Here is a 19881-nt window from a genome sequence, read left to right as displayed (position 1 = left end):
GGGAGTTGACGATGATTGGTATTCAGTGGTGAACATGTTCTTCTACGCAGGGTAAACGTTACATGGGTGGATTTTGTTTCATTGACTTTAATGCGCCATGTCTTCAACCATAATTGTATTTGATCCAGGTAGGTTTGTAGGTTTATTGATGCTGTGACCGGATCTTCACTGGATGCCAAGATTGCTGTGTCGTCTGCGTATGTTGCCACAGTAGTTATTTTTGTGTACTGGACAAGGTATTGTACTGGACCCAGTACACTACCTTGCGGAACTCTTGAATATATGGGATTTAATTCGGTATGTTCATCGCCTTGATTTACAATAAAATGTCTATCAGTGAGATACGAATTTAGTAACTGATAGTCCGGATGAGGGAGAAGTTTCCTTAGTTTAACCTGCAAGCCCGTATGCCGTACTTTGTCAAAAGCCTGAGATGTATCCAGAAAAGCAGCCGAACAATATCTTTTGGTATTTAGGTCAGTGTTTATTTTGTTTTCAAGTCTATGCACTTATTCTATAGTCCTATGCTTATTGCGAAATCCAAACTAATGTTCTGGAATAATTTTTCGTTTTTCTATTATATAGTTTAGCTCGAAAAGTTTGGAGATTATCGGTAATAAACTTATAGGCCGGTAGGAGGTCACATCTTCTGGTATTTTTCCTAGTTTAGGAATCATTAGTATTTTAGCTAATTTCCAGATACTAGAGAAGTAATTAATTCGTAGCATAGCATTAAATATTAATGTTAATACTTTCATACTCTTTTCTAATAGTTCTTTTAAAATTTTACCAGTAATTAAGTCATAACCAGGAACTATTTTAATATTAATTACTCTCATTATTGTTTGTTTAACTTTTTGACCGTTAATTTCTCGTGCGGTAAGTCCATTTGAAATGCCGAATCCAGAAAGCTAGTAATTTTATTTTCGTCATCTTTATGTATTGCTTTATGCTGAGACTGGAAAGGTTTTAAAACATTTTTTAAGTGTTTTGAGAAAATGTCGGCCTTCTCTTTATTGCTTCTAGCCCAATTATTTTCGCTTGGATGATATATGAAAGTGATAGAATATATGAAAGTGAAATATATGAAAATAACTTATCGTTGGTTGAATTATAATGGGTGTGAACTCATAAAAGTTGGGATTAAATTAATGGTCGATCTAGGAGGCCATTCTAATACTAATTCTAATTTTTTCAACATTCAACTAACGCACTGCAATCAATCTGTATTTTTTTAATTTATAGTTTTTCTAAATATTGTCCAAATTTAAAATTTCTGACCCAAACTTAATTAGTGTTCGATGGATGTATTCCCACTAATGCACTCCACATAAATTTAAAATACAGAGCGGTCTTCACACATAGTTTAACTATATTATTTCAAAGGGTTTTTGACGTTTTTATGATCACACAATCAGAACTCCTATAAAGAGCTATGTTTTAATAACTTTGGATCATATTGTTGTTGGATTTCTTTGTGTAACTGCATAATGACATAACGTATTGTTTTAATTCTAATTTCTCATAGCTTTCTAGTAACCAAAAGTTTGTTACTTCTCTCGAAACCAGTATTTATACAATTTTATAGATGTAATATATACGCCATAAATACTTGATTAAAAGAAGCCTTTAATTATTAAACTTTTCCTTGAAATGAACAACATTTCCTGCAATATTTCTCACAAAAAATATTTTATTTCGCAGTTCTAATTTGTAACTGATAAAAAGTTATTTAATATAAGTTATCTAATAAAATGAAACTGGACATAAATACCAAACACAAATCCTTCTTTCAACCATCAACATCTATGCATCTATCAACAACCAATTCATAATTAACTGAATTTGAAAACAACATTTTTAAATGCAAGTTTTAATTTAAAATATTCAAAAAATAATTCAATAATAAAAATATAACACCGTTGGACAAAAATTTTGCGTAATTTTTAGATGTGTTAAAGATCTAGTAGCTCTTGATATTTTTACTTTAGCTAAAATGTAGTATTGAAGATCACTATTTAAAAATTCAGTTACTGCTATATCCGAAACAAAATATTCCTCAAATTAGTTACTATATAACAAGTTTACATAAATTTCAATTAAAGATATGTTCTGTAAAATGATATTCTAGAACTACCTTTTGTAAAGGAATTTAGTAATAAGTAAATACAGGGATATGTTGGACAAGAAATTACAATTCATTTAAAATTTCCCTAAATAACAGTGTCTAAAAAATTCCATGTTTTTATTTTACTCCATTGAATCTTTTTTGCAACACGTCCGGACTCACTAAAATACTCTCAATCTCAAGAGAATAACTACTAAATATTTTATTAAGTTTTGTCTTAAGAAACATAATTTTGCCGTTTTTTTTAAGGTAGTATAAAATTGTATTAAATAAAACAAAATTCAGAATAAAAATAATATTGTTTTCTTAAAACGTTACATTACAAGATTTCTAAAAATAAAATCGCCTTTTCATTTAGAACTATGGAGCTATGGAGAAAATGACACATTGAAAATACACTAATGGATATATTAATTCACATAGCACAGTGAGCAAGTTTTAGGATTCAAAAATATGTGTGCACAACGAACATATTCTTTGGTGGAAAACGGTTGCATCAAGTTTAGGCAACTGGCATGGAAAACCTATTACTACGATGGAATCCATAGATTTCAACGATAGTTTAAAACAATGGCATAGATTTTTAAATAAAATTATGTTAACAGTAAATCCATTTTTGCAACTACAACTCCTTAAAACAAATAAAAAATCTACGAATATGCAGAATAACAGACATTATTGGGCATGAACCCAGCTCAAGTCCGTAACGAATTTGCGGACATGCCAGGAAATCATTCATCGAAATTTGAAAGCCGTTTGAAATGAAAATAATTACAAAAGTCCCCTTAATAGTATTATTAGAAATAAACCAACATACAAATACATTTTTGCACCATTCCGTAACCCCTACACTAATCACCAATCTCCACACACTAATCAAAAATTTGGAATCGGATAAATCTGTTATTGGATTCTAAATAAATGAAATTACTCTCCCCAAATCCAAAAATTCTGTTAGTTCTCGTAAATTAAGGACAATAATTTATATGTTTATATGTTCATTCTAAATAATAGGTTTGGTGTCTGATAGCGTGATGTAATAGGTCATATATTTGTATCATATAGGTCCCGTTTGTAAAAATAAGATTGGTCCGACAGGATTGCCATTTACTACCTTCTCTTCTTTCGGTAAAATAAATAGTTTTTTTACACATAAAAATATAAAAATAAATAGTTTTCATAATATATATAAGTTTTTCTTAATTATTCACCGATTATCAATTCCCATTGAGCACTTTATTGCATTCAATATATGACTATCGAACAAAGAGTTAATATTAAATTCTGTTCTAGTTTTAAATCCGATTAAATATTTACGGATGATCCTTGAAATAAAAAGTTCTTGATATAATTTTATAAAACAAAATTATTAAAGACACGCCAAATATAAATAACCCACAACTTGATCAATGTGATATATAAATAACGTTTGTTTTTGAGTAATGTAATGATAATGTCCTAATAATAAATGGCCAATAATATAATCACTTGCATCTTAGAACAAAACACATATATCTGCCTAGAGCTAAAAAAAAGACTACAAGTGGCAAGATCTACAAATGGACTAGGGGCTTAAAATACAACTTACTAACTCCAATCTCTTCATGTTAAGTTTGCGTTACGATGAAAAGATAAAAGCCTAATTATATCACTTGAGGAGGTCTCAGATCCTCAAGCAGAATCAGCTCGGCATTCATCTCAATGGTAATTTAAATTAAAAATATCACGTTAGACAAAAAAGTAAGATCATACTCAAAATTAAACAAATGATAGTCGGAATATACTCCCAACTTGACCTGATGATTGACCAATAAGATTTTCAATCAATAATAACGCATACTTGGACTTATTATATACAAATATAATATATATATATATATATATATATATATATAGCCGACTAGTAATCCCTCGTTAGCAGAACAATGTTCTTCATATTGTTATTTAATCAATAAAGAACTGCACAGTGAACTCGATATCAAATAGGTTTATGAAGTCCTAATATCCATTGGCATTAAAACATGAAATTAGATTACCAAATTTAACGCACAGGAAATCATAATATTGAGACCAATCAAACTACACGAACTTGTGTAGTGTATATGTGTTAATCTTAACTTCAGCTAAGTGGTCTAGTTCAATATAATTTATTCCGTACTCGCCTTGCTGGCAAATTGATGCAAATACAATAGAATAATAGTAATAAAGTAATTTATACTAAGATCATATCTAAGACGTATCTAATGTAAGATGTAATATATCTAAATCATTTTCCAATTTGTATATTTAACCATGCATTACCGGAACTTTTGAATTAAGAAGAAATAATAATGCATACCTGAAATCCAGAATTGCCACCTGATGATCCGGATGAGCTGGCGTGAAGATGCGACGCACTAGTCGATCCATAATACTGATTATAAGAAGTGTCCAAGATTTTCTTGTGCGCAGAAGCGTGTGCGCGATAAGCCGACACGCTCAGCTTCATTTTCCCGACATTTTATGTTTTACGCGAGCTCAATTACGGTGTCACAACCCGGCGTTTGATTTAGTTCTTTGCCGTTAAGTCGCCGAGATAGAATCGGTTACGGTAACGGACGGTTTGTTCGAGAATAGTCTGTCAGGCATGCTGGGTAGACGAGCGAGCGTTGTGGAACCGGATGATGTGTATGGGTATCAGCATATCAACGTTAAATGCGAATTCTGGAACATAAAATGCACACGTACTAGTAAGAGCGTTGTTCTGGCTCGATTTATCGATAACATCTACAAACGCCAGCCTCGAAGAACAACCGCTTCATTTACTGAATAATCAAATCATTATCTACCTAAAATTGAAATTATTTTATGGGAGTGTCGCTGTTAATGAATTGTATATAAATAAACTATATGATTGAACCAATAAAATTAAATATAACACCAATATTTTTAATATGTATTATATGAGGATTAGAATTTGTAAAATTATAATAGGTGAAGAAATGTCCCGCTACCATTTTGATTGCGCACCATCTTGGTTATGTGACATTTATCTCAGTTTCGCTTTAACCATTGTGTTGTGAATCACGTCCAAATTTCATTATGGATAACTATAGGCCACAAGAAGGAGCAGAAATAGTGACAATATTTATTGAAAATAATCGTTCGATTATTGCAACTCTGTAGAAATTGCGTCAAAAATATGTTAATAGTCCAGTGCCTTACAAAACCACATGACGACACAGACCAGCCCCGTTCTGAAAGACAACGAACGTCTCGTATCGCTGAAAATGTGGCTCTAATGCGCGATAGTGTTGCAGAGTCTCCAAAAACATCAATTTAGAGACTCCAAACAATTCAGCATCTTAAAGATGATATTCGTCACGAAATTGAAGTAATTCAGCCTCATATGTTGGAGGATGTCATGAAAAATGCCTTAAAAAGAGCCGAAAGTTTCATACCTAGTCGCGGTCACCATTCAACGAAAAAAAGACCAAATAAACTTTTTATGAAAACCAAACTTACTTATCTTTTCTTTGAGCACAGTTAAAGGCAATCAAAATGGTAGCAGGACTTTTGCTCCAGGTTGTACAAGGACTGTGAATTAATTTAAGATAGTGTGTTATTTTTTTTAAACCATACATTGGATTATTTTTGAACGCTTTCAAGAAAAAGATATATATTAAATGAACTATATGTCGGATTTGATAATAAAAAACACTTTTTTCTATAAACATATCGTTACTAGGTCCAACACCGAGTTATTTGTGTAATTCAAAAAAACTAGAATAACTGAACAGAAATCCCTATAAATTTTATCTATTGCGGCTGACTTTACCATTGAGATAAAAAACAGTCATCGTACTCGACATGGTGCTTTTTTCAAATAGACAACATTGCTTACTTTTATGAGAGTTTACGATATTGCAAAGAAGAAACCTTGCCCCATTTCTCTATATAATGGTAGTCTATTTCTACGCATTTTTGTAGATGATGTTCCAATTTATATATCCCAATGTCGTAGAACTACGTCGTCACCAAATCGTTGGGGGAGACGCTTTACCTCTTCTTTGATTTCATCGTAGCTGCGAAAGCGTTAACAACTCAAACGTTCCTTTAACTTGGGGTATAAGTGATAACGCGTGAGGTTCGAATTATAGGTGGACTTGGCAATCTACCTAACGTATATAAAAAGTCCTGCATTTGGCGGAATCAACAATAAGAACCTCCACGGACAACTGCAGAATCGAGAGTGAGGTACGCAAAGAATCGCCGCAGAATTCAAGGTAAAAGAACAGCCACACACAGCGATATAGCTGGATGTAGATCCGAACCCGGACGTAGATCCCGGACCTCAAGCTCTTAAAGTAAACAAGGCGGTCCTTCTACTGCTACGATAGGCGCAGGTTCGATTCCCACAGAACATGGACATACTTTATATTTGTGATTGCAATTGTATATGTTTCTAGCCAACAACTGTAACCAGAATGAGTAATTCGGGGTGTCTATGTTGATCACTAAGTTGGTCGATCGGTAGACTTAATGACTTAAGACCGTGGTTCGGAAACCACGTTAAGCTGTAGGTCTAACGCCTGAAAAATTCAATAGGCTAACATACCCAAAATCCATAGGCATACATAAGAAATTGTATTATTGACTGGATCTTCTTATTTTATTAATTTATAGTCAATTAACCGAGATAAATTTATTAGAAGCAATTATGAATAAGACTGCCTTGGTGTAGCACAGAGGTGTGTGAGATATATTACCTCAGAAACAAATTGTTCACGGATTGTTTCCAAAATAACAAAACTCAAATTATTATTATAAATTTTTTGATCAAAAGAAAAAAATCATTTTTTACATCAAGATAACACACAGATCTCAGACAGATAAAAAAATTGAATTAAAGTAACATACTCGTAACTATTCTCCAAATATACCTCCCTCTAACATCTGACCGTCTTCGCCCCAAAAAAATCATAAGTAGAAAACGCTTTTCATCGAATGAAAAGGTAATAAAAGCCGGATTCTCAGATATGGAACCAATATACTGGAACAAATGTATTGAAGTTCAAAGAGATCGTGAATAATAAAATGTATTGTCCATTAAATAAAAACCGTTATGAAAACCCTCTCTCGATGCTTCTTAACCAGGCAAGTTGTAATATTAAGGAGACTCTTAGATTTAAAAAATTGTCAGAATCATAAGTGGATAATAATCTGCTAACACACTGGGTGAATTAGTGAAGTCAATGAAACAGCAATGCTGAAAGAGTATAAAATTGTATTTTAGTGAGTTCATACGATTTTTTTGAACATTCCACATCGCATGTTAGCGTTTGGGAATAGTTCATGCATCAGCTGCTAAATCGTCTGAAACTTCTTTGAGAGTTTGAGCAAGGTTCTCATCAAGTAAGTATTAAATATGACGGGGCAGCAACGCCATAACTTTATTGTTGGAATATTGTTTTATTTAGAGAAATATTTACACCACCGAATTTAACAGTTAGGTTAGGTTGTTTAATAGTTGCTTACATTTTCACTAACATATATCACTGATACACAAAATACAAGCAATCAAATTATAAGCATTTAAACAAAACTCAAAACTGACTTTTTTCTTGTTTATAAAAGTACAAAGTTTCTTCTCTTCCATCAGCAATGAAATGAAATCGCCCATTGAGTCATGATGCTTACTAAAAACTAATTTTGAATGATACAAGTGTAGCCCCTGGGGATACAAGAGAAAAATCTAATTACATATCAAAGAATATCTTTTTCAGCATACTGATTCCAATTATCTTATCATCTCCATCATCATCAACGCGCTCAAACAGCCAATATAGTGAAGAGATCAACACAGATAAACCAAAGTGGCCAAGTAACCAACCAAGTCACATCAACCGATAACAGCAAAGTTACGATAAAGAACATCAACGATCATGTACCTAACTACGAAGAAACCTACCAGTACTTAGTCATCAAGCAGATTCTACGTCGTAGAGAAAAGAAAAATCCGTTTACAAGGCTTACACAAAAGCGGTTTGTACCGTGAGAAATCGTACAATGTAACATTTGCAATATTCACAAAAAGAAAAAAGTCACAAGTCACAACACTAAGTTGAAAATTATATGTATTCACTAACTGTACCAAGTTATATGTACAGCTTGTTCTAAGTTTATCTGTAATTTAATTTAGGTTATTTTAATAAATACGTTTTAACTAACTTGCGATAACTAACTTGAGATTTTTTCGATGCAACGTGTGTTGCTCTATTACATCATTAAAATTAATTCACAGCCCTTATCGATAAATAACACAAAATAACATAAAAAAATCGAACCAATACTTTACTTACCCGAGTGGCAACTTCTGACGTTTATGTAATGTGTGAAAAGCTTCATCACGTTTAAATGATAACAGTCTCGAAAAACACGAACGTATAAAACGTGAACATGCGAAAGGAACGGTATCCAAAAAAGACCATGGCACCGAAAGAAGCTCCGAACATTATTTACGGCGCAGATTGAGGGGTTTGTATTAAATATTTAACTTTTATAAGACAAATGTTAGTTTTCCGAAGTTTTACAACGCTACTTTACAAACTCGATTACGATTATGAGACTGTTTAGAATTTTCGCTTACATTTAGATTTTAACATTTTTTAAGTAATTTTTTTTAAAGATATATTTTTAAATAGCATTCATTTAATATAGAGAATTTTGATTTATAAATGAAAACATTAAAAATTACACGGTTAAAAATAATTGATTTGGCTGGATTGGCACTAGTTCTCTTCACTTGTCTCGAAGATGTGAAGGTGGTGATATAGGTAATTATTCTGAAACAAACATATTGCATTAGATTATTTACAGTTATAATAGTTTAATATAACGGATATTAAAAAATTCGCATATAAAGTAGTATAATATTGACAAAAAGTGTTTTTTAATTTTAGCAACTAAACGTTATTTTTGTTCAAAAATATTATGTGATAAAACAATAGTTATTATTTCCAAAGAAGTAATTTTGATCTATTTTGCTCTACTTTTAAATATGTTTAATGAAGGTTGTTTAAACCTGTTTATGTGAGTAGATTTTTTACTGTTTTAAGAGAAATTTTACCTTTAACATTCAGATAGATATCTATTATAATGTATTTCCTTCGGATACCATAAATAATAAATGGTTGTTAGTCCATGGAAATTCTTACTTTGATAAATTCAATGACCATAATATGAAACTAAATAATAATGATAGTTGAATTGTTTCTCAGCCTGCATAGCATATGTATATGTTCATGTCAAGCATCACTTACTATTATTACCTGATGAAGGTATGATACATCTCATCCAAAAGTCAAAACTTATAACTATAACTATTTGTTTCTCCAATATGACACATAGATTTTCTGAACTCTGCAATAATATTGACAAGCCGTAAAAACCAATAATTAATTTCAGCCCTTTTCTTATTACCCATATAACTCACTTCACTATTCCTGAGAAGCAAAACACAATATTGTTGTCAACTGAACATCTTAAATATGTAGATCTCTCGTGAAACTAAGTTGTCAATTATCTACCCAGAATATTAATTTAATAGCCACGTTGGCGATTTGTGGTCTATGGATTCTCAGCAACATGAAATGTGTTGGTCTCTTGTATTCTGAACAAATCATATAGCGGCTTTTTTTGGTAAAATCTAACACAAAGAGCATGAAATTCAAAATTTGAGTAAATTTTGTAACTTTTAGTTCCTTTGTTGATACAAAAAAAGATATATAATATATAAGATTCAAATTAGCGAAGTGTAAATAGAGTAAAATACAAATTATTATATATAAATCATATTATTTATATTCCATTAATAAATAAATATTATATATAAAACTATTTTTTAAGTAAAATACTTAATTAAATCAATAAGTAATTTGGTTGAAATGTCGGACTAAAATCTTAACTAACCCTTTTTAAACTTATCCGCAATAATCTGATAAGGTTTGAATAGAAAACTTGCGGCTGAAACCAAAAGGAATAACCATTGAAGATCTCTATTATTACAATAGATACGTTTAGGATAGAACGCGCTATAATTCTTTTGCAAAATGACAAGGTTTATACATCAGACATTGCTCCTTCCAATCACCATTTATTCCATCATGTCGCATGGTAACGAAGTCCAAAAATATTTGTTTTTGGAAAACTATTTGAGTTTAAGAAGTAACATTTTCACTAGAACTAAATCAGGAGATTTCAAAATGATAAATATAACATTTATAGTTCAATATTTTATATAAAATCACAGGCATTATTATCATAAAAAATAAACGGTGAACATTTGGGATCGCTATAAATACCCACAGACCATATCAGAAATAGCAATACTACTGAACCATTAAACACCGTTATAGACAAAGTAACATTTAACGTAATACATCACAGTCAAAAGCTCTTCCGAAACGACATGAAGTGTATGCTTTCCACATCCATCATCGACGAATCTTACCGCAATTTATTCCACACAAACAACTTGTAATCTCCAAGCTAAACAACAGCTCCAGATTACATTGCACGTAGTACAGGAAATTATTTACTGTTAATATTAATTAATTTATGAAGGCAATAACAACATCTAATGTACTCCATCAGTGTGCCTGATCACGTTTGTGCTCTAGCTTCGACATTAGTTCGAATACTATTAGCGAGATGTAGATACTTTGTCGCCATTATAAAGTCTCCGTTCGTGCAATACAACGATAGGATTTATTTCAGTATTATTCTACTTATTCCAGCGTTTCTATAAAGCGAAGAGATAGAGTGAAAACTAAAAGTATTAATATTTTTAAATAAATCACTTGATACAAAATAATACAATATCTGTTTATTAATGAAGTATAATACCTACAAAATGACAGTAGCCCATTTTCTTAATCTAATATTGTGGCGTATTATTGATTTGCTGAAGATTTATTTCACCAATAAAAAAAACAAAAACAAATTACTTGATACGCACAGAAACCGTATAACTTATAAATTTGTAATCGTATAAATTTATGTTAAACTAAAAAAAAGACACAAAAAACAAAAAACGTATTGCCACAAAATTGAAAAGTGTAGGTACTAAACTCCTACATACTTAACGTATATATATAATAAATTACATATTCAATATTTTCTTGACTGCTACAAATACTCTGCACCAGGGAAATTAACTATTATCTTTTGAGACTTCAAAAAATACTACAGGAAAATAAATTTGGTTTGGTCAAAACTAAGGTTATGAAGGTAAAGCCGGATCATTTTACCAAAAAAAAGTCAAAAAAGATAATGGAATTGACATTTTGAATGATATATGATTTTGAAATAAATTATATAGAATAAACCACAGGGATATATACCATTAATATTTTATAAAAACTGTTACAGTTGTGTTTTGCTGTGATTAAAAGAGACGCATTTATTCATAAACCAAGATTAAGAGCAGTAAAAATAGAGAGTTCTTTGATGAGTTTTCGCTCACATAGAAGAATTTTTTACTAGATGGAATGGCAAGCTGAGGAAACTACTGCCACAGACCGTTGACTGAAGTTATTCAATTTTGTATTAAGATATTAAATACACTACATACAACTTTTATATTTTCATTGACCAATATCAATATCAACTAAATACGCACCCAGTTTCATTCCTGATTTTAGATCTCATTAACTAGGTATTTAAGTTAAAATTTCTTCATTTATAATAAAATCTAATAAAATACAAATGACTATTTTTCTACCCAATTTTTAGGCGTGATTAATTATTGTTGAGAAAAATCAGTACAAAATATTTCATTCAAAGTATTGTACGTAGATAACCGCTATTTTATCCTATCTTTTAGTAATTTTACTAGTTCCATCTCGAAAGAATGATATATGTCTTGAAGCTATTAATATAGGTCGGTTCGATTATTTTTTGATATCTTCATAAGAAGTGAAGCGCTGATCAAATAGGTCACGATACATGTGTCTGAACAAGCAAAAATACAATGTGGAGTTCCAATTTTTAATAGCACCCATTTTAGCAACACCAACAAAACAAATCTAAACTGATATAATTGTTTGGGCTCGGCACCGACTTCAAAGTAGTCAGTTGATAGTAGTTAAAATAATATTGTAAATAGATAAATAAGGTTTTCGTTTATTTTTATTTAGTTATTACAACGTTGCTTAAATAGATCTCGACACATGTGTGTGAACAAGCAAGAATAAGAGTGGGGTAGCACTTTTTAATAGCACCCATTTTACCAACACCAACAAAACAAATTTAAATTGATATAATTGTTTGTGCTCGGCACCGACATCAAAGTAGTCAGTTGATAGTAGTTAAAATTAATATTGTAAATAGATAAATAAGGTTTTCGTTTATTTTTATTTAGTTATTACAACGTTGCTCAAATAGATCTCGACACATGTGTGTGAACAAGCAAGAATAAGAGTGGGGTAGCACTTTTTAATAGCACCCATTTTAGCAACACCAACAAAACAAATCTAAACTGATATAATTGTTTGGGCTCGGCACCGACTTCAAAGTAGTCAGTTGATAGTAGTTAAAATAATATTGTAAATAGATAAATAAGGTTTTCGTTTATTTTTATTTAGTTATTACAACGTTGCTCAAATAGATCTCGACACATGTGTGTGAACAAGCAAGAATAAGAGTGGGGTAGCACTTTTTAATAGCACCCATTTTACCAACACCAACAAAACAAATCTAAACTGATATAATTGTTTGTGCTCGGCACCGACATCAAAGTAGTCAGTTGATAGTAGTTAAAATTAATATTGTAAATAGATAAATAAGGTTTTCGTTTATTTTTATTTAGTTATTACAACGTTGCTCAAATAGATCTCGACACATGTGTGTGAACAAGCAAGAATAAGAGTGGGGTAGCACTTTTTAATAGCACCCATTTTACCAACACCAACAAAACAAATCTAAACTGATATAATTGTTTGTGCTCGGCACCAACTTCAAAGTAGTCAGTTGATAGTAGTTAAAATAATATTGTAAATAGATAAATAAGGTTTTCGTTTATTTTTATTTAGTTATTACAACGTTGCTCAAATAGATCTCGACACATGTGTGTGAACAAGCAAGAATAAGAGTGGGGTAGCACTTTTTAATAGCACCCATTTTACCAACACCAACAAAACAAATCTAAACTGATATAATTGTTTGGGCTCGGCACCGACTTCAAAGTAGTCAGTTGCTAGTAGTTAAAATAATATTGTAAATAGATAAATAAGGTTTTCGTTTATTTTTATTTAGTTATTACAACGTTGCTCAAATAGATCTCGACACATATGTGTCAACAAGCAAGAATAAGAGTGGGGTAGCACTTTTTAATAGCACCCATTTTACCAACACCAACAAAACAAATCTAAACTGATATAATTGTTTGGGCTCGGCACCGACTTCAATGTAGTCAGTTGATAGTAGTTAAAATAATATTGTAAATAGATAAATAAGGTTTTCGTTTATTTTTATTTAGTTATTACAACGTTGCTCAAATAGATCTCGACACATATGTGTGAACAAGCAAGAATAAGAGTGGGCTAGCACTTTTTAATAGCACCCATTTTACCAACACCAACAAAACCAATCTAAATTGATATAATTGTTTGTGCTCGGCACCGACTTCAAAGTAGTCAGTTGATAGTAGTTAAAATTAATATTGTAAATAGATAAATAAGGTTTTCGTTTATTTTTATTTAGTTATTACAACGCTGCTCAAACAGGTTTCGACACATGTGTGTGAACAAGCAAGAATAAGAGTGGGGTTGCACTTTTTAATAGCACCCATTTTAATGTTCCCAAGTATATTTTCACTGGTTTTACATGTTGTCATGCTGAAGAAGAATATTGCCGTGTCTTTGCTAATATTCCGGCCGTCTTTCGCCCAATGCTATTCCATTGATGGTTTCATTAAGTCTTAGTAGGTCATAGTATACCACACAAAGCTGATCCCAACATATACAGAGCATTAATTTGGAACCATGGATATTCGGCTTTACCCTTGACATTGACGCATGACCAGGTAGTGCCCACAAATTTTCTCACGTTGGATTGTCATGATGGATCTAAAAAAACCTTTCTGATTTTGTCGTTGAAGTAGCACTTCAATGTATCTTGCCTGTGGTAATCTTGGCAAAAACATCCAAGCTTGTGGATCCACAAAGGATTCCCCTGTTCTTGCGATTGGAAATGGTATCTTATATTAATCCCAAAAATTTTGCATATTTTTCTTGCATTTTACATTGTTTATCATTGAGCAATGGCTTCATTTCCTCATCTTCATTTTTTGCCTGTCCTGAACCCTTTTTGTCTTCGGTATCAAAATCGTAGAAACTAGTATTCACGTATTGAAATCGATGAAGCATGGTTATCATAAGCTTCACACATAAATAACACACATTTTGATAAAAAAAAGAAGTATAAAAAGCAAAATAAAAAAAGTAAAACAAAAAAAATTATCAGCGCACTGAAAATAGTTCTGTTCACACATCAACGATATGAAACCCCTGAAAAGTGAAGCCTTCAACATGAAGTTGGCTACAAATATACATACATAGTAACACTGTCTGTTCTAAATCTTTTAAAAATAATTATAGATCAATTTTATATTAAATAAATTATATCAGGTGCCTCTATCGGCAATACTCAGAGAAATTGTAATTAGTATATTTCAAATCCGTACAAAATTTTTGGGGGCTTATTTAGAACGTATTCCGTCTTCGAGGGGATAAAAAATATAATAAAATCGGAATATTTTCAAATGTCAATACTCGTCCCGCACAATCTTCGCTTATTCACCTCCAACTGTCAGGAAAGCTCTCTCGACACCGCTTCCATACGAATAAAAAACGTGCCTCGTTCCGAGATGCCGGTGACATCTCGCGTGGCGTAACGAACATTTTTTCCACCTGCCTCTTCCATGTTCGCCATCTCGCTAAAAGATAAAGTTCGTCGGCTCTCGTGGGGAATAAAAATATGTATGAGTTCTCTTTTTTCTAGCGCTCTAAACAAAAGCGGTGGCTTAGAAAAAATATGATGTTTATCGGATAAAAATGATCCTCTTGTTTACCATCAATGCGTAGAAAATATGCGGTTGGATATTTGACTAGTACTATAATATGCTAGATAGAGACCAAAGTATTTCCGATACAGTCAGTTTAAACATAAGTTAACAAAACACAAAAATTCAGTTTATACAGAGAAAGTTTCAATCCAATGTATTGTACTGTGTTGCTCAAAAAACAAAAGCATTTGTAAAAATCTATTACATACGTATTCCGAGAAATACTACTGTCCACCATTTCCTACAACCTCAGCATTCAATTTTTATATTTTTTCAGTTAACAAGAATATTGATTCTACGTCGATTAAATTCATCATCTCTAAAGATTATCCAAATACCCTGGACCCTCACATCTTCAAATTAACGAAACTGATGACCAGACCATGAGTCATTGACCAGAACAGATTATAAAAAATAAAAGAAGCAATATCAGGAGAACATGACAGATGGGATAGAAATAGGATATTCTATGGGTTTGCCTTAGCAATGTAATTGTGATTCTAATTGTATAAATGGCAACAGTTTTATTCTCAAGCCCACAAGTTGAGATGGACACTGTGTCCCTGCAATTGTTTTAGCAACTCCTGATTTTAACAAAGCTAACTTTAACAAAAGTTTCCTGATCCAATAAAACTATTTACTTCTTTTGGAGCTGTTGCTAGTAGTACTGGCCATTTTATTATATACATCTTACCCATCTTTCAGATAATTTTTGAATGCCATACAAAAACAAAAAGTATTCGTCCTTTGAGCAAAACCATTCATCGAGCCATTTCCTAACTTGTTAGAAATTAACGAAGTCTGCAAGCGTGCGTCCCATTCTTGGTAAAAGTTGATAATCAAACGGGGCAAAGTCTGAAGAGTACGGCGGGTACTATAATATTTACCATCCAAGTGCTTTCAACGCTTCCTTAGCCGGTATTGTTTTAGCCGGCGAGTTATGGTGCTGTAAAATCACATTACCATGTCTTCGGGTCCATTCTGGACGCTTTTCGATCAATTCCTGGTTCAAATTGATAATTTGTTGTCGGTAACAGTTCGTTATAAACTACAAAACACAGAACAATGTCCTACGACCAAAATGATTTGGCCTTGGAGTCGATCGGCCGGCTTCGCCAGGTGCTAACCATGATATTTTGCGCTTAAGGGTTTCAAAATAAATCCACTTTTCATCACCCGTCACTATTTGATGCAGAAATTACTTCGGATAATACTATGAAGCAGAATTTCACAAATGATTCATCGATTTTCCATTTGCCTATCATTCCATTGATGTGGTATCCATCTTCGCATCTTTTGAATTTTCCCCATTACTCGTAATCGATCGCTAATCGTTTCTTGGACCACGTTTAACGCTTAGGCCAGTTGTTTTTGAATTTGGTTTGGGTCTTCATCCAAAAACTCTTGCTGATTCGCAACTTCACCTTTTTTTGGCCTGTCAGAACGTTCTTTGTCTTGCACATCGAAATTGCCACTTTTGGATTTTCAATACCACGGCTCACATGTTTCTTTTACCATAAAACAATGAATTTCAGAGGCATTTTTGATTAAATAAAAAAAAGTAATGCACATTTTCAAGCAATAAACTTAAAATTTTCTAAAAGGGATAAATCTATGACGATATTATTTTCCCAAAATATACCATATAGTCTATTCAAAGTTTATTTGTATATGCGTCATCGAAATTGGTGACGTCAAAACGTCACAATGTTGCCGCATCAACTCTGAGTTTTAGTTCAGTTTGGCTTTAACAAATTCTAATCTAAATAAAATCACTGAACAAAATTAGTTATAGGTTATAACCTCTTATCACTATTGCTTTCAAAAATTTTGCGTCTGACAACTGGACGACTTTGACAGGCTCATTAATTTACGTGTTCGAACTAATCAGACAACATTGTGTCTCATTTTAACTATAATAAAATGAGAAGGAAAATATTGTCTGATTCTGAAACGAATTTACAAATTGCGGCAGGCAATCCATTAAACATCTTGATGACGCATATACAAATAAACTTTGAACAGACTATATATAGGTTTCCAGCTTGATGTCAGTAAATTAAAGTGACATATGTGTCAAATCATAACATTGCATGCTTAAGCCTAACGACATCTGTTCAAAATAGGTAATGACTTTTCAGTAATACTGGTAAAACAATTAACGATACTTACAGTCCTTAGAGTAATATAAATTTCGATTTGTTTCAGCTATAAATAATAATGTCTAATAAAAAAACAAAGATAGAAACCAAAGATAGACGAATTACTGACTACTAAAATGACACTTGTTTTGACCAACGATAAATCTAACGACATATGTGGTACATTTTATTTTTATAAATATATCTAGGAGCCGGGGAAAGAACTGATCATGACGTCGTCAGCCATTCAGATGTGAGTTTTTGACCACAAAAGATCTTTTTTAAAAGCCGACTTAACGTTACTATACTTCTGATTATAAACAATAGTTTATCTAAAAATACTAATTTGAAAGAAACTGAACATAAGAGAAAATTAAGCACTGAAATTATTTTAATGGCTCTTTCAAAACAAAAAATAATTATGGTCATAATAGCTTCCTGTAAAAAAAATTTGATATCCCATTAGAAATACAATACACCGCGACATACATGAAAATATTTCTATACTTTTGTAAACATTTTTCATAAATTACGTATAAAAAATAACAATAGCTCAGTACTAATGCCTTGCCTCGCTTTATATCTTTCCTTTTCCATTCCGTATTCGAGCCATCCATAGATAGATCTTCACAATAACATATTTTGGATATATATTGTTAAAATATTACTGCTTTATGTCGGGAACGCCTTTATATACACACGAATAACTGAGCATTATCTGGCCTTGCAGACCATTCCAAAATTCAGTGGCTGAGGCCGGTCCTTAATTGCGCCAACTTCCCAGATTAAACGATATTTAGGATCTCGGAGTGGAGTGGAAGGCGTAAGTTGAGTTAATCTGCCGATCTTGGAGTGCCGCTACCATTGTATGATATTTTATTAAATCTGTATTCCAGACATCCGCGCTAGGCACAGATGTATGTATTCATCTTCGGTTTTACCGAACACCTAAGCCTCGCTGAAAATGGAAATTAAATATTTGTACAGCGTACACCAATCGAAACTATGATTATCAAAACTAGGTAATTCCGCATTAATTTTCATATTATTATATATATTATATTATATATAACGATTAGTTATCTTTGTTAATCTCACTTGAGATAGTGTAGTATATCAGGATTATTGGAATAGTTTTATTTAGTGTTGGGAACTATCGACTGAAATCGACTATCGACTGCTTAGTAATTGACTACTTCTTACTATCGACTGTTTCAGTTGCTATTTTTGGTTCCACTGATTTTACTACCTTTTTCCAGTGACTGTTCTCAGTCGCTAATTTCGGCCCGACTGATTTTGTTACTATTTGCTATAGACTGTTTCAGTCGTGTACTTTTAGTTACTATTTTTGGTTCTACTAGTTTCATTCGACTGATTTTTAACGCTCGGGCTCTGTCGTCCTAGCCGAACTACTAGAAGAATGTACCCAATATATGCTTACATAGATTTATATGTAATAAATATAGTTTTATGATTGTTTTGGTAGTTTGTTTGCAAATAACAACATATTGTATATTAATATAGCAGTATTTTGGAACGATATTTTTCAAGATTGTTAATGTAATAGGGTAAAAAGATTAAAATGGTGAATGATAAATATTAAAATACTTTTGATTGTTTTTATGGCACTAATAGGTAGTATTTCGATTACTCAATTTTTGTTAAAAAATATTTCCGTTTAATAATAAATAAAGCATTTGATTTATTTAAAAAGCTCTAGTAGTTATTGTGCGATCATTTTTAATTATATCATGAATTAGTTTTTTTCTATGGTTAGGTATAAGTTCTATTGTATTATCTATATTTATTATAGTATATTTAAAAATAGCACTTAATATATTAAAATATGATAAAATATTTCTACGGTATTATTCCATTTCATAGAAAAATTCCATTTCTTTTTACAGATCCACAGAACATTCCAATATAAAAGTAATTCTACTTGGTTTAAAATGAAATTGTTAATTGTATCTTAATAGTATTCAGCAGTTATTTTTTTCCTTTTCTTTTTTAAAGTTAGTACGTGAAAGAATATGTAAATCTCCGTCTCGCTTATACTATATACGTTTTCAAAATTGTATTGTAATTGTAATAAATTGTAAATTATACGTTGGAAAATATAAGGACATATAAAATTAACTGCACCAAGCAATTATCTTCGTCCTTTCCTCTCGCACAATTATTACAGAAAAGGGTTCATACGTCATCGTCTGACATCACGAATTGAAAAAAAAACAGTCGAACCGTGCATTTGACTGAAAATAGTAATTAATATTTTCACTAGCGAGTGAACGACTTTTTTGAGTATCGACTGTTTCGACTGATTTTATGAGTCGATAGTTCCCAATACTATCGAGTATTACTCAACAAGAAAGGCGCAATTATATAGCAACTATGTAACATATATTATTACTTTATAATATATGACGTTTGCTATTTATCTTTCGAAATTTTAGATCAAGACCCATTATTTATTAAATATTATTATAATTTTAAATTATTCCTAC

General features: G+C 31.6%; 1 protein-coding gene across 7 annotated transcripts in view; it reads right to left on the bottom strand.

Annotated features, from left to right (window-relative positions):
- Positions 1–4740, bottom strand: part of Cngl (Cyclic nucleotide-gated ion channel-like) — a 444433-nt gene extending 439693 nt beyond the window's left edge. For 4 of the 7 annotated variants that reach the window (XM_076400450.1, XM_076400451.1, XM_076400456.1 and 1 more), the window contains exon 1: positions 4467–4739. In XM_076400450.1, the coding sequence (XP_076256565.1) occupies positions 4467–4616 (150 nt within the window). In that variant the 5' untranslated portion in view covers positions 4617–4739. Of the gene's footprint in view, positions 1–4466 lie in introns of all 7 variants that reach the window. The other 3 variants (XM_076400452.1, XM_076400454.1, XM_076400453.1) reach the window with 2 other exon arrangements.
- Between the last annotated feature and the right edge of the window lie 15141 nt (positions 4741–19881).

The sequence above is a fragment of the Rhynchophorus ferrugineus genome, unplaced genomic scaffold, assembly GCF_030347505.1.
Source record: "Rhynchophorus ferrugineus isolate W39M unplaced genomic scaffold, kcgeb_rfMv2 rfM3, whole genome shotgun sequence".
NCBI lineage: Eukaryota > Metazoa > Arthropoda > Insecta > Coleoptera > Curculionidae > Rhynchophorus > Rhynchophorus ferrugineus.
Note: the sequence above shows the minus strand (reverse complement) of the source record. Positions and strands in the feature narration are given on the sequence as shown.